Source organism: Cyrtonyx montezumae, unplaced genomic scaffold (genome assembly GCF_038088225.1).
Source record: "Cyrtonyx montezumae isolate F1298 unplaced genomic scaffold, pur_monq_1.0 scaffold_10, whole genome shotgun sequence".
Taxonomy (NCBI): domain Eukaryota; kingdom Metazoa; phylum Chordata; class Aves; order Galliformes; family Odontophoridae; genus Cyrtonyx; species Cyrtonyx montezumae.
The window spans coordinates 48,288,919-48,301,670 of NW_027071826.1; the positions used below are offsets into that span (position 1 = coordinate 48,288,919).

At 43.3% G+C, this 12,752-nt stretch overlaps 2 protein-coding genes and 2 non-coding genes across 4 annotated transcripts in view; all 4 read left to right on the forward strand.

Annotated features, from left to right (window-relative positions):
• Positions 1 to 740: 740 nt before the first annotated feature.
• RPL27A (ribosomal protein L27a) lies at positions 741 to 3,458 on the forward strand. The gene is made up of 5 exons (XM_065755297.1): positions 741 to 796; positions 1,044 to 1,107; positions 1,313 to 1,388; positions 2,225 to 2,399; positions 3,282 to 3,458. Exons 1-5 carry the CDS (start codon positions 794 to 796, stop codon positions 3,408 to 3,410), a joined length of 447 nt encoding a protein of 148 aa, XP_065611369.1. The 5' UTR covers positions 741 to 793; the 3' UTR covers positions 3,411 to 3,458.
• On the forward strand, positions 1,745 to 1,876 carry LOC136044026 (small nucleolar RNA SNORA3/SNORA45 family). Its single transcript, XR_010621777.1, has one exon. It is a non-coding gene; the product is annotated as a small nucleolar RNA SNORA3/SNORA45 family (small nucleolar RNA).
• Positions 2,693 to 2,824, forward strand: LOC136044027 (small nucleolar RNA SNORA3/SNORA45 family). Its single transcript, XR_010621778.1, has one exon. It is a non-coding gene; the product is annotated as a small nucleolar RNA SNORA3/SNORA45 family (small nucleolar RNA).
• A 2,907-nt stretch (positions 3,459 to 6,365) lies between the features above and the next one.
• Positions 6,366 to 12,752, forward strand: part of TRIM66 (tripartite motif containing 66) — a 39,637-nt gene continuing 33,250 nt past the window's right edge. The window contains 2 exon segments of the mRNA XM_065755305.1: positions 6,366 to 6,509; positions 6,512 to 6,587. Of these exon segments, the coding sequence (XP_065611377.1) occupies positions 6,366 to 6,509; positions 6,512 to 6,587 (220 nt within the window).

A 12,752-nucleotide genomic window follows, 5' to 3' on the forward strand; every position in this document is an offset into this window, starting at 1 on the left:
TTACAAATCTGTCTTCCAGTAAGTTTGCTATTTCGTGACATAAAAGTGTTTTTAATTCTATTTCATGTTTTTAACTTGACCTAAGGCATTTTATATCACCGAGCTGTTAATTTTATCCTAACAGAAGCATCTCTTAAAATGTTTTCTTTTCCTTCAAGTCGGTCAGCAGCAAATCCTTTTCGGTCTCTGTAAGCATCACAGCACTCCTAGCCTTCCTAAAGGCGGGGCTGCCATCCCTGGAGGGGCTCGAGAGCCCTGGAGATGTGGCACTGAGCCTCGTGGTGAGTGGCCGTGGTGAACTGCAGTTAGAGCACTGAGAGCTGAAAAGCACACAGTGTTTCTCTTCACGCGCAGCACCATTTCTTCTTTCTCGCGGCTTTGAGGCTCGCGCAATTCCTAACCTGACAGTGGTTCTGGTTTGCTATCAGCCTCATAGAGCAAGAGCGAGGGTTGATTCACTAAAAAAGGTGAAGCCGTTTCCTTTTTTCCTTGCCCCCCTCACACTCAAGTATGCAGTAACGCTTTGGAAGCGTACATCACATAAACGTATAACGTAAAATTCAGTTCCACAGAAATGCAAGGGGCAGCCCCCCGCCAAACGCCCCCTGCACGGGACGGAAGTCCCGCCCACTTCAGCACGGGCCCCAATAAGCGCCCCGCTTGCCTGTCTCGCGAGACTCCACGCCGGCGGGAGCCTCTGCGAAGTCTCGCGAGAGCGCGCCCCTCTTGGCCGTGCCTTCCCTAGGTCTCGCGAGCGCGGCGCTCTTTCTCTGCCGTCGCGCACGCTGACAAGATGGTGGGTGCAGTCGGGCCGCCTAGTCCTGCCGCCCTTCGCTGAGCGATGTGGCCGCCAAGGGGGTGGGATAAGCGGGGCTGCTTCGTGCCCGTGGCCTGTTCGGGACGGGACGGGATGGGATGGGGAGGGCGATGCGGTGAGGCGGCTCGGGCCTCCATGGCGCCTTGGTGTGCGGCCTCCGGGCGGGTGGGGCCCTCGCGTTCCGTTCTCGGCCGCGCTGCTCACCGCCGCTCTCGCTCCCTCGCAGCCTTCCAGACTGCGGAAGACCAGGAAGTTGAGGGGCCACGTCAGCCATGGGCACGGCCGCATCGGTGAGTGGGGGCTGCTGCCACGGGCGAGGGCACTGAGGGAGCGAGCCTTTACTCGGCTGTGCTTGTTGAATTGAGATGAATGCGGAGGACGGAGTGAGACTGCAGTCGTCAGAGTTATTAGCTTAAGATGGCGCTTAATTGTAGCCCTAAGTTTTGGTGTTATGTTTTGTATTCTTGGTGTAACAAAGTTAATTTTTCCTTTTAGGCAAACACAGGAAGCATCCTGGAGGCCGTGGTAATGCTGGTGGTATGCACCATCACAGGATTAATTTTGATAAATAGTAAGCGAACATTTTGAGTTTTTACTAGCCAAGAATGCACTTTTTTGAAGTAGAAACAGCTGTTTTATGTGTGAACCACTGAACCGACTTACAGTCCCTTGTATCTTTTCCTTTCTGACTCAAGAGTGTGGCTTTACAGCTACCATCCGTTCATGCTCCCATTTAAACTCTTAAGATCTTTTTCTTAAATTAGGTGTCTTGTAAAACTCAGGACATGTGACCAAACTTGCTGGTTACAGCATTGTCCTACTAACAGATGCGTGCGCCAAGTGCTACATAAATTGGAAATGTTATGTAGATCGAAACAACATTCTGTTTAGCTGCCTACCACGGAGAGTAAGGGTCATGGTCTTAATACCGAGACTAGAGTCACGTCTGGACAGTGCTTGTTGTCCTGGTGTGCTAGAGTACTCGAAAAGTAACCACTAATCTATATTCACTGGCTGTGACCATTCCTGTCCCAGTCAGTCACCGGATTAGTGACAAGAGCTCTGGAGCTCCTCGTGCGTTGCAGTCCAGTCCTGCCTGGATTTACTGAGCTGGTTTTGTTGGGGAAATACAAGATCGGGCCACATTCACTGTGAGGAACATTAAATTGTTAGTTTGAGGGAGAACAGGCGCCCAAAAAAGAAAATTTTCCCTGGGATTGGATACCTTTGATTATTATAGTTGAATGGTATGTTAATAAAAGTACAAGTATGATGCAAAAGTAAAAGAATTTGGTTTTTTTTTTTAATTGCTTTAAACAAGTAAGATCCTTGTTTCAGTGTTGAAATCCTACCTCATCAGGATGAATTCAAAGTGTGATCTAATGAGAAACGTATTTTCTTTCACAGTCACCCTGGCTACTTTGGAAAAGTAGGAATGAGGCACTATCACTTGAAGAGAAATCAAAAGTTCTGTCCTACTGTCAATTTGGATAAACTATGGACCCTTGTCACTGAGCAGACAAGACTCAATTATGCAAAAAACCAGGCTGGACTGGCCCCAGTCATCGATGTTGTGCGCTCAGTAAGTTTCTGCTTAGATTCAAGCCTGCAGTTCCTGTTTACTGTGTAACTTAGCTTTGCGTTTCATAATAGGAATGGTGAACTGACAAGAAATTGCAGTGCCTGAATATTTGTATACTTGGGATTTAATTGTGCACCTTAGCATATCAGTAGACAAACTACTATTTAAGGTGCTGATGTTTTTTCCTGTAAGAATGACTTCCCTTTTTTTGGAAGATGGGACGAGGTTGTTTCACTGCCAGAAGCATGTATGAAAATGTGGTAGTGCTGTACTCACAGAAAGTCATTTCTAATACTGAGAATAGAGTCACGTCTTTACACGTTCTGTTGTTCTGGTGTGCTATCGTTCTCAGACATAAACTTCTGATCCTCATTCACTGGCTGCGATACCTCATATCTCAGTCAGCTACCAAATCAGAGACAGTAACTACCTTGTCAAGTAGGTGTGCTCTGCATCTCACGTGCTTCTTGTTGTCCAGTTGTGCAACTTCTAACAAGCTGTGACTTTGAAGGTTGTAATATTAACGGACCTTATGCCACCATGATCTTTTTAATGCATAGGACAGGAGTGACACGAGGGGATTCCAGAGGGAGAGATGAAATAAAGAATGTGGGCCAGGTGTAATTGGGTTGTAGTTACATGTAGAAGCCCAACCAGCTGCTCTGTCCTTTGGAAAAGTGGAAAGTGGTTGGCAACTTCTTTACAAGACTTGTCAGTGTATGTGCCTTTTATACTAGAGACAGTGAGGTCATGGTGATGATTGTGGTTTTGGTTTATACTCATATGTGCTAAAAGATGGAATGGAAGAGCCTGGAAGCTGATTGCAAACACTAAATGTTGTCTTTTTTCTTTCTTTTTTTTTTTTTTTTTAACTCTTCCTAGGGTTACTACAAAGTCCTGGGCAAGGGCAAGCTGCCCAAGCAGCCTGTAATTGTGAAAGCAAAGTTCTTCAGTAGAAGAGCAGAGGAGAAGATCAAAGAAGTTGGTGGTGCCTGTGTGCTTGTGGCATAAAGGCCTTTGTTTTATTCACACTTTTGGAATAAAGACCAATGTGTAAAATGTTGATTTATAGAATTTTCTGACTTTTCTTGTGTTGTTCATGTTAAGTCTTGTCCATATAGTTATTTCTGGCTGTTTTGTGTAGTGGTTTGACTGATGCTTCCCATGATTTGAAACTACCTGGTTACAGTGCCCAGCATTTGGCACTTAAAGTACTTCCTGTTTCATCTTTACCTGTTAACAGTGTACTTTGGCTTTTCCTTTTGCCAGACTTTTGCTTTAAGGAGAAACCACAGCCCATCTTTCTGCAGGTGCAGTGAAGGTCTGTCTAACAGGTGGCTTTGTGAGGAGTGCTGTCAGCTTTTCAGCACCAAGTGTGCCCTTCAAGTGTCGGGCACAGTTCTTTAAGCTGTGGGACAGAAGCAGTGCCATGTGGCACTAAGCAGTGGCACATAAGTATATATGCATCTATGTTTGCTTTAAAATGCCTCTAGAATGGTTACTTAGTTGTAATGTCAGTAGAAGTCTTTGGTGGGCTCTGTAGCTGTCCCTCGCAGTGGAGCAGCTGTAGGGTGCCAGCTTTGGGCTGCTGTCCCTCAGGGCAGCGGGGCTGTTGGGCTTGGTCCTTCACCTGGGGGCTTGGGCTCGTTTGCTGCCCGATTACCCCAGAGCCTATTTCTTGGGTGCGTCTCCCAGATAGTCCAGGACATCTGGGAAATATGCACAAGATGTAAGAGACCTGAGTAAATAGCAAGTTGAGTGCTTCTACCACTTCTTTTCATGAGTGTGACTAAATTCACGTACTGCTATTTCTGTAAAAAATCATCACATGTTTGGAATTTGAATCTTTGTGCGGTGGTGGGTGAGGGAAAAATTTTTCCCCTCGTTTGGGCTGATGGTTCAAAAGTCAGGTCCTTTTCTTCCCCTTCCAGCTGAGGCTGCCTCTAGCTCCCTCTGCCTGCAGTTACTTTATTTGCAGCCTCTGCTGCTGGACCTGATGTCTCCCATCAGTGCAGAGAAGCTTCTGGTAGCTGGCTGGCTGCTCATTTACATACTTGTCTCAGCAGGGAACTTAATGCTTTTTCTCACCATCATCCTTCTCCCTCCTACCTTCTGCATAGTTTCACGTGTTATGGAAAAAGCTTAAGAGTATGGAACCTGTTTCTGCTCATTCTGCCACTTACCTGGCCTTCATGGTGGTACAGCATATCCCATGATTTCATTCTGCATATGCAGTGATTTTCTGTGTGTTGGAGCTCTGGTCCTGGGCTGTGGTTTCTTTGACTGAACAGTGTGGTAGTTTAAGACCTCAACTTCCTATTGCAGGCATAGTATGTTTTTGTAGGGTCTGGTTTGTCAGCAATGGTACTTGCAAGAAATGGAAGTGGTGTAAGCCGAGAAGCCGTGCTGCCCTAATGGCATTTGCCTCTGAAAGATGTGCTCACGTAATGGCCGGAGTTGTCATGGATGCCCTGCATCTGGGGATACTTAAGGTCAGGCTGGAGGGGCTCTGAGCACCTGATTGAGCTGCAGGTGTCCCTGCTTACAGCAAAGGAGCTGGACTAGGTGGCTTTTCAGGGTTCCTTCCAACTCACACGATTGTTACTCTGTTCTGTAATATGTGCTTTTGTAACATCTATGACTTAAACTACAGATGCAATCACCACAGCTCATCTCTAAAGTGAACTGTTTTGAGGCTACAGTTGTTTTAGTGGTAGGTTTGAACTTTTTGAATTGAGTACAGTTGGTCGATATCTACCATTTCTTAGAAATGAGTCTTGGGTATCAAGTGTATGATATAACCGTGTGGTCCATTTTCTCTCAAATATTTTGAGTAATGGCTATTCAGGATTTCAGGATGCAATACGTCGAAAAGGAAAGAAACCATGAAAACTTTTTGTGGACTTCTGAGTCGTTTATAATTTTGATTGTTGAAGGTCTTTCTGCTAACCATTTCCATTGGGATCTTGCTTGAGCTGGAACCCCCTCCCCCCAGGAGAATGCATATCCCTAAGATGAGAGCTGCTGCTCTTCTGTGATGGGATCTGGAAGTAGCTGCAAGTTTGTGCAGCTGGCAGCAAGGCCGCTGTGCTGAGGCAGTGGACAGCCATGTGGGGCTCTGGCCCCACCACAGGGTTTCAGTCAGCTTGAGGTGTGCTTCCAAAGGACAAGAGACTGCTTTCTTTTTCTCCTCTGATGCCACTTGCAAAAGTTTCTCGTGGTAGGCTGTCTGTGGACATCTCTGTACGTTTGAGAATCAAGGGTGGAACATCAACTGCAAAGTACTCAGTTTACCTTGAGGCACTTAGGTTGGCAGAGGAATTGCTGTCCTGCTTGCAGGAAGTTCTGATTTGGTCTGTAACTTCATCTGTATTCATCTTGACAGGTGATGTTTATCACTGCAAAGTCTATTTTACTAGATTTATAGGGAGAAGCTGGGCAGAAGTTTGCATAACATTTATCAAGGCAGCTTTCTAATGGGCATTGCTGAAATGATGGAAGTACCATCAGTTATGATTGCCTTTATTTGCTTTATCTTTAAGCTATAGAATACCAAGGTGAAATAATAAAAGCTATCAGAGAATATCATTTTTATTGCACAGTTTGTGTTTCTAGCAGGAAACGTACAGCACATGGCAGTTGAGCCTGGTATCAGCTTTATAAGTAGATCAATAGAACAGATTACTTTGGTTTTTTACAAAAGCTGCAAGTGCTATAGAGAGATAGTGGGATCATGGTTTGTAAACTAAACCACACTTTCCTGCACAACAATCTGCAAAGATGCTGTTGGTTTTTTTTGTTGGGTTTTTTTTTTGTAAAGCAGACTGATTTTTTTTTTTAGCTGCAAGAAACTTCCTCTTTCTCCAAAGGACCTGAGTAAGTGTTGTTTCTGAGAACGTGCATCCCACTGTTGCCTTCAGATTTGTGCTTGAGTGATCAAGTGCTTTATGAATTAGAGGGGCTGTTATGAGCAGTTTTGTGATTCTTCATGTTTTTGATGTCAAACCTCAGCCAACGGCAATGGAGCCCCTGCACGTGCTGAGGAACTGCTCAGTGTGCAAATGGGATCTGTGCAGGAGGGACCCCAGGATGCTGCCTTGCCTTCACCCCTGTTAAGGACTGACTGCCTTCCACAGCTGATTCAAGGATCCAGCTACGGTTCCACTGGATATGAAGTTCTATATGAAGGTAATGTTTGAGAACCTCTGATTGACTTAGGTGCTTTGTAATACAGTATTATACAAACAGATGGCTTGAGAAATACTCTTTGTAGCTGCTTAGACAGAATAAACTAGGAGACTCCAGGTGTGCACGAGCAAGGAGTGGATTGAGAACATCCCTTAGCACGTTCTCCATCCTACAGCAACATTTTGAATAGAAATGATGCAGTCAGGAAACATTGACGTTTTCCAGAAGGGTCTTGGTTTCATTTTCCAAGTGTGACTTTATGAATATTTGCTTTGCTTAAAACATACAATAAAATGCAAGGAAGTAGTTGCTAGGCTATTAATATTTAATATTTTGGACACGTTGGACTTCTGTGTGATACCGGTTGTGTTTAGAGTTAATATTCTTCCTCCTTTGGCTGTCCTGCCCCTGCAAGCACTGCAGCAAACAGTGACATCTGGCTCTTTGCTCTTAATGGAGGGCACAGCAATTGTTGTTAGAATATGGCTATTGTGGTGCACTGAAGCTCTTCACGCTTTCCTTATGTTCTCATTTTACGTGGAGTTTCACTCTGTCTGAGCACTTGTGACTGAGGGATGCTCTGTAACTTGCCCTAACAAATTGCCTGAAGCTGCCAAGGAGAAGCAGCATGTGACTATGGCTCTTGAAATCCTGAAGTTATTTGTACAGTTTCCAGTGAAGATGTTAATAGAAGATGTTTTTGTTTGTTTGTTTTTTGTTTGTTTTGGTTTTGTTTTGTTTTTTGAACAAAAAGGGAATTGCATCTCAGAATGCAGTTGTTTTAACTGAATGAGGCTTATTTGCCATGGGGAAATGATCCAAACTCATTACTAGTTTATAAGGAGAGTAAAGGCATGTAGTTTACTTGTATTTCCAAAGGCTTTGAATTCTAGGTGAATAAGTGGCATCATTTATCATCTTTTCCAAAGTAGGTTTTAGAAACATGGAGGAATAGAAGATACCTAAGGTGATGATAATCTGCATTGATGTAATAACATAAACTAGATAAGTTCAAGTTCGAGAAGAAATGGAAGTAGTGTTAGGAGGTGACTGTTGAAAAGCTGGCAGAACACAGAAAATAAAGGAGAAGGGAATAACTGAATGGCAAAGGAGAGAGGCTGTACATGGGAGGATGCAGACAGGAAAAGACATAAAGGTAGGAGAAGCAGATGGAGCAAAGCAGTCATTTCAAGTAAATGCCTCCTTGAAATTTTAAATGCCCAGTCCCAGCAGGCTTTAAGTATGAGGGGCCTCTTTTGTACTATAGCAATGCTGAAAACAACCACTACTCTTCTTGTGCGCTCATTTGACATCTAAGTCATTCCTCTCTCCCCTTTATTTTTGTTTGCAAAGTGGAAAAAGGAATTTATTCTGCTTGATGATCTTGGATGAAGTGCAGGTAGGGGTTCTTGTGAATCATTAAAATATTAGGTGTTTATTTGGGCACCTGAGAGCAGATTGGGAAGTATTTTTCTACAGCAAATTGGAACAAAGACTGGTTCACTTCTGTATTCTTGAAGTTTCTGTTTACTTCCACATTCTGTTGTAGCTGGGAAACTTCTATGGGAGAGAGCAAGATTAGAGAAATTGTAGAGGAAAGAAATAATGCAGTGATGACCCACTGTAAATGAAGTGAGACACCAGGTGCAAAGACTCCATTCATGTATAAGCAATAAGAGCAGTAAAACCTCTTCAGTCTCTTCAGTCTGTGATTGAAACTGCAACCGCTGTGAGTCAGCCAGGATACATTTGTGAGATCCTCTGGCATGACACTGAATATTGTTTATCTTATATGCACTCACTGCTGATTTATAGGTAGTACAAAAGCAACCCAGTTTGCATTTTGAACATATATATGGGCTGATGATGAACTGTAAATATAACGAGTGCGAAACCACTTCAGCTAAGTGTGAAATATTGCCTGTAGGACAAATACGTTTCTTACTGTGAATTCTTTAAGCAGAATATAACATTGGAAAAAAATGAATATATTTCCAAGTGAAGTCCATCTGAAATTTGGTGCAAATACATATTTAAGTCTGTGCGATTCAATATGTCATATGTAGATAAGTATTATACCAACATAAAGGTGTTTTCTAGTTGATTGTTGTTGCATTAAGATGCTAATGAGATGTAGGTAAGCCATCCTAACCTTTGGTGTTGGTTGATGTGAGAAACTTCTTTTTCTACCTGTATCTCAGGTAGACTTTGGCTATTGATGCACGTCAGCTTGTTGTATTATTATTGGCTGGAAATACGTGGCTTTGTTCATCTTATAAGTGAGATGCTCAATATCACTATGGATTCCCATCGTGAAGGCCTTTCAGCAAGGGACATCCAGCACATAGCTGAGTGTTGCCCATACTTGCTTTTACTATCCTCAGAAGCATCTTCAGGGGGTTGTTTTAAGGAGGTTAAGCTCTGACCCTGTTAGATGTTTTGGTGTAAGGGGTATGGTATGCTGGCATGAGAGGACTCTAGGCACCAATGCGGGGCCTTATCTTGTACTATGCCTGTGTGAGACAAAATGCACTTCTGCAGAGTTCTTTAGTCCACATTTAGGCTTGGGGTGGAGCACAGTTTGGCCACCTTGGTGTTACAGCTGTTCTGTCTTGATGCCCCAGATAACATTGTTTTGGTGCAATCATACAAGGCAAGTGATGCAATGCTTTGCTCCTATTAGTTCTGAAGGGGAACACCGATTTGCTTTAATTAGATCCACTTAACACTAAATGTGTTTCATTTCTAAAAAAGGAAGTTAAAAGGGTATTCCAAAGAGGACACTCTTCAAAATATATTAATTTAGTCTTCCTAAAATGTGTTTAAGGTTACTCAGTTCTTCTTACTTGGCGGTTCAGATGGCTGATCCAAAAGGTAAGTGAAATGATAGTGTTAGTTAAGTAAATATGAAGCTGTAGGGTGGGAGGTTGTCCTCAGAACTGTTCCCTATAATCTGTAATTGGGTCTCCAAGGAAGCGTGAATTACGCCTGCAGCTTGAGCTGTAGCTAATGCTCTCTGAGAATAATTATTCTGGTGATTGCTGGAGGAGAGAGTGAAGGAATAGGTGCAGCGTGTGGACAGCCAGCATAAATGCAGCATGTATGATAGCTCCACTGTTACTTCATGCTAATGAACTCCTAGGGCGATAATAGGTGAATTATCTGCTCTGGTTCATTTCCCAGACCACCAGCTTAATGGCTCTTCCTGTTCAAACCTGACCAGACTGGAGGACCTTGAAACGTGTCTGTGAACTGAGGCTTTATAGGTATTCAAAAGGGTCTTTCTACTCTATCTGTATACGTGGTGCAGAGACTAGTTTGCACTTAAAGGAATGATTGCTGCAAATTATCTTCAGCTCTATCACTTACAAATTAGATGACTGCATATAGGTGGATTGAAAATTTGAGGACTCCAAGAAATTTTAGATCTTTGTGTTTTTACAGAGGAGCGCTCAGTACAAGGGTACATTGCTGACACAGAATCATAGAATCAATCACCAAGATTGGAAGAGTTCTCCAAGATCATCCAGTCCAATTGTCTGCCTATCACCAATATTTCCCACTAAACCACATCCCTCAGTACAACATCTGAATGTTTCTTGTACGCCTCCAGGGATGGTGACTCTACCACTTCTCTGGGGAGCCCATTCCAGCAGCTGACCACTCTTTCAGAAAATAAATTTTTGCTAATATCCTATCCACTTACTATTTTCTGGGTCCAGTGCAGTACTGAAGCTCCCTGGAAGAAATGGAACTACTCTGGGGTGTGAGCATCCTGTCCTGCAAGGAGTTATGGCTTGAAGATAAAGCCTAAATGGGCTTTGGTGGCAGAGTGCTGTTGTTCTCCTGAGAGCTGATTTTGAATATTCCAGGTACGAGGTTGAAATGTTGTGGCTGGGTGTTTGTGACTGACTACTGGATCCGCTGCCTCTGAATTTTCCCCAGCCTCCTGTCTAGCTTCTATTGGAACGATGGAAGTGTGGGACTACACCTTCTCATCCTCCTGGTGAGTGAATTCCTGGGAGTCTGTTCAGTGTGGTCTTCAGCGATTGCTCAGTACTGCCTGATACCTCCGGTTTTTCCTGTGTATCGTTCAAAAATGAGGTTATATTCTGCATGTCACAGTGACATGATATACAAATCTAATGTGAGTATCCTTGCTAACCGTTGTAAATGCATGCCCACCTCAGTAGCAGTTTAGTGTGATGTCACAAATAGTGATTTCAGCAGTTTAAGAGCTGGAAGTAATGAACTTTTGCAAAAAAACAGCTTATGCAAATGTTTCTATCTCCTTCCTGCCAATGTGGTTTACATGCAAACTCTATGTAGTTTGTCTACAGCTCTTATATTTTTTTCTACAGGAGATAGCAATAGTGGCCCTCATTTGGGCATTGTGGTTGCATCATAACAGGATTTGGCTCCCGATCTCTTAATGTGTAAACTCTGTTGTTTGAATGCTGTAATTTCATGCTGGATTGCTATTTAGATCCAGAAGTTGCATCATTCTCATATGTACAAACAGTGAATCTCTAGGGCTCCTGGCTACTCTTCCCTTCACCCACAGTGTGTAATAATAACATCTGTTAGTGGGCTGTCTGCAAAGTACAGCTTCTTCAAACAAACTAACACTGTTTTTTAGAGGCAGTAGTTAGGAGGTAAGGCAAGAGAAACACTTAGGGAATGGTCTGTGAAGTGTACCACGAAGTGAATGGTATCGTGAGACCTGCTGCTACCTGGATTTGGAGAAGCTCTGCGCTTTCCTCCTGCACACTGGCTGCAGGTTATTGTAAGGACTGAGAGAAGACTCGGGCAAGAGAGGAAGGAGGATGCTATTCCTTCCATCTGTGGGGTTTTCATTTCACTGCTTCAGGAAAAGTGCAACCAAGGCAACTTAACACAGGCCTGAATGAATCTGAGGAAGGCCAGAGAAGAATCCCATGCACTTTGTAGTGGACCAGTACATCTCTCTGCCCTGCTGATTCATTAGCATTTCTCGCTGAGGAGGGGAGAGCAGCCCCAGGTACTGTGCAGGAGGTGCAGCCGCTTCCACCTGCAATACAGCACAGCCTGCTTCCAGGGAGTGCACTGCGTGTGCAGTTCTGCTTAACAACCCTTTGTTCCTGACACAGGTGACTGGGTGTGTAGCTAAGTGACTGGCTATCCCGGGGACAGGTAAGGGCTTTCTGGGAAGTTGTACTTTACTGGTGATTTGTACTGCGGGCATAAGCACAGCAGGGTGCACTTGCTTTGTTCTGTTGAAGTAAGTTGCTGCTTGTGGCTCTTTGTTAACATCTACGTAAGATTTGCTTAATTTCAGACCAATTGCTTCAAAAACCATTCAGTAGTGTATTTATCATGCCGAAATTCCATTAGGCTCTTCTGAGATTTTTATATTGAAAAAAGTTGGGGATTTCCAGGGAGCACATCTTTGTTAAATGGAAAAGGCATGAAATGAGAAATAAAATTGGATGAACCACTGTGATCTCCAACGCTTCTGTGTTCAGGGAATCCCTTCTGTCTGCTTCTAGCAAAGTCTGAAGTATAAAATTCAATAGTGGGAGATGTGAAAAGGTGCTTGCTGGCTTGCTCTTGTATGAGTAGGAAACTGCTTCCAATGCAGTACTGCCGTGGTGTCCCCATTATTTCTTCTGTTAATTTACAGGGTTCTTTCTGTCTTAGATTGGAGATCATTGTAATTCCAAGTTATTTGGATATTTGAGGCAAACAATCAAAGCTGTGCCTTGTTTGATGGTCTGTGGTAGTGATTCTGACACCGTGTTTGACCTGTTTGTGTGGGACTCCCTCTGTGCTAGTAGCATAACTGAAATCTAAAATATGGGGAGAAATTGTAACACGGCATCCTGGGCACTGGTTTGAGATATTGCTGGATATTAATCAGCATTAACATCGTGTTCCCCTGAAAGCTTCATGGTTTTAAACTCCTTAATACAATTCTGTTAGTGTGTATAAGGAGGCTTTTGTGCAGAACTAAAAGCCACAAATGAAAAATATATTTTCTTCAGGTGAAAAGTACTGAAGTTTTCTTTAAAGAATATTAAAAACATGATACTGCCTATTCTGATATTAATACATCCTTTATACGCTGTGTTTTATGCTTTGTCAGTTTGAACTGATTAGCACAATTTAAAGTTCATGTGAACTAGC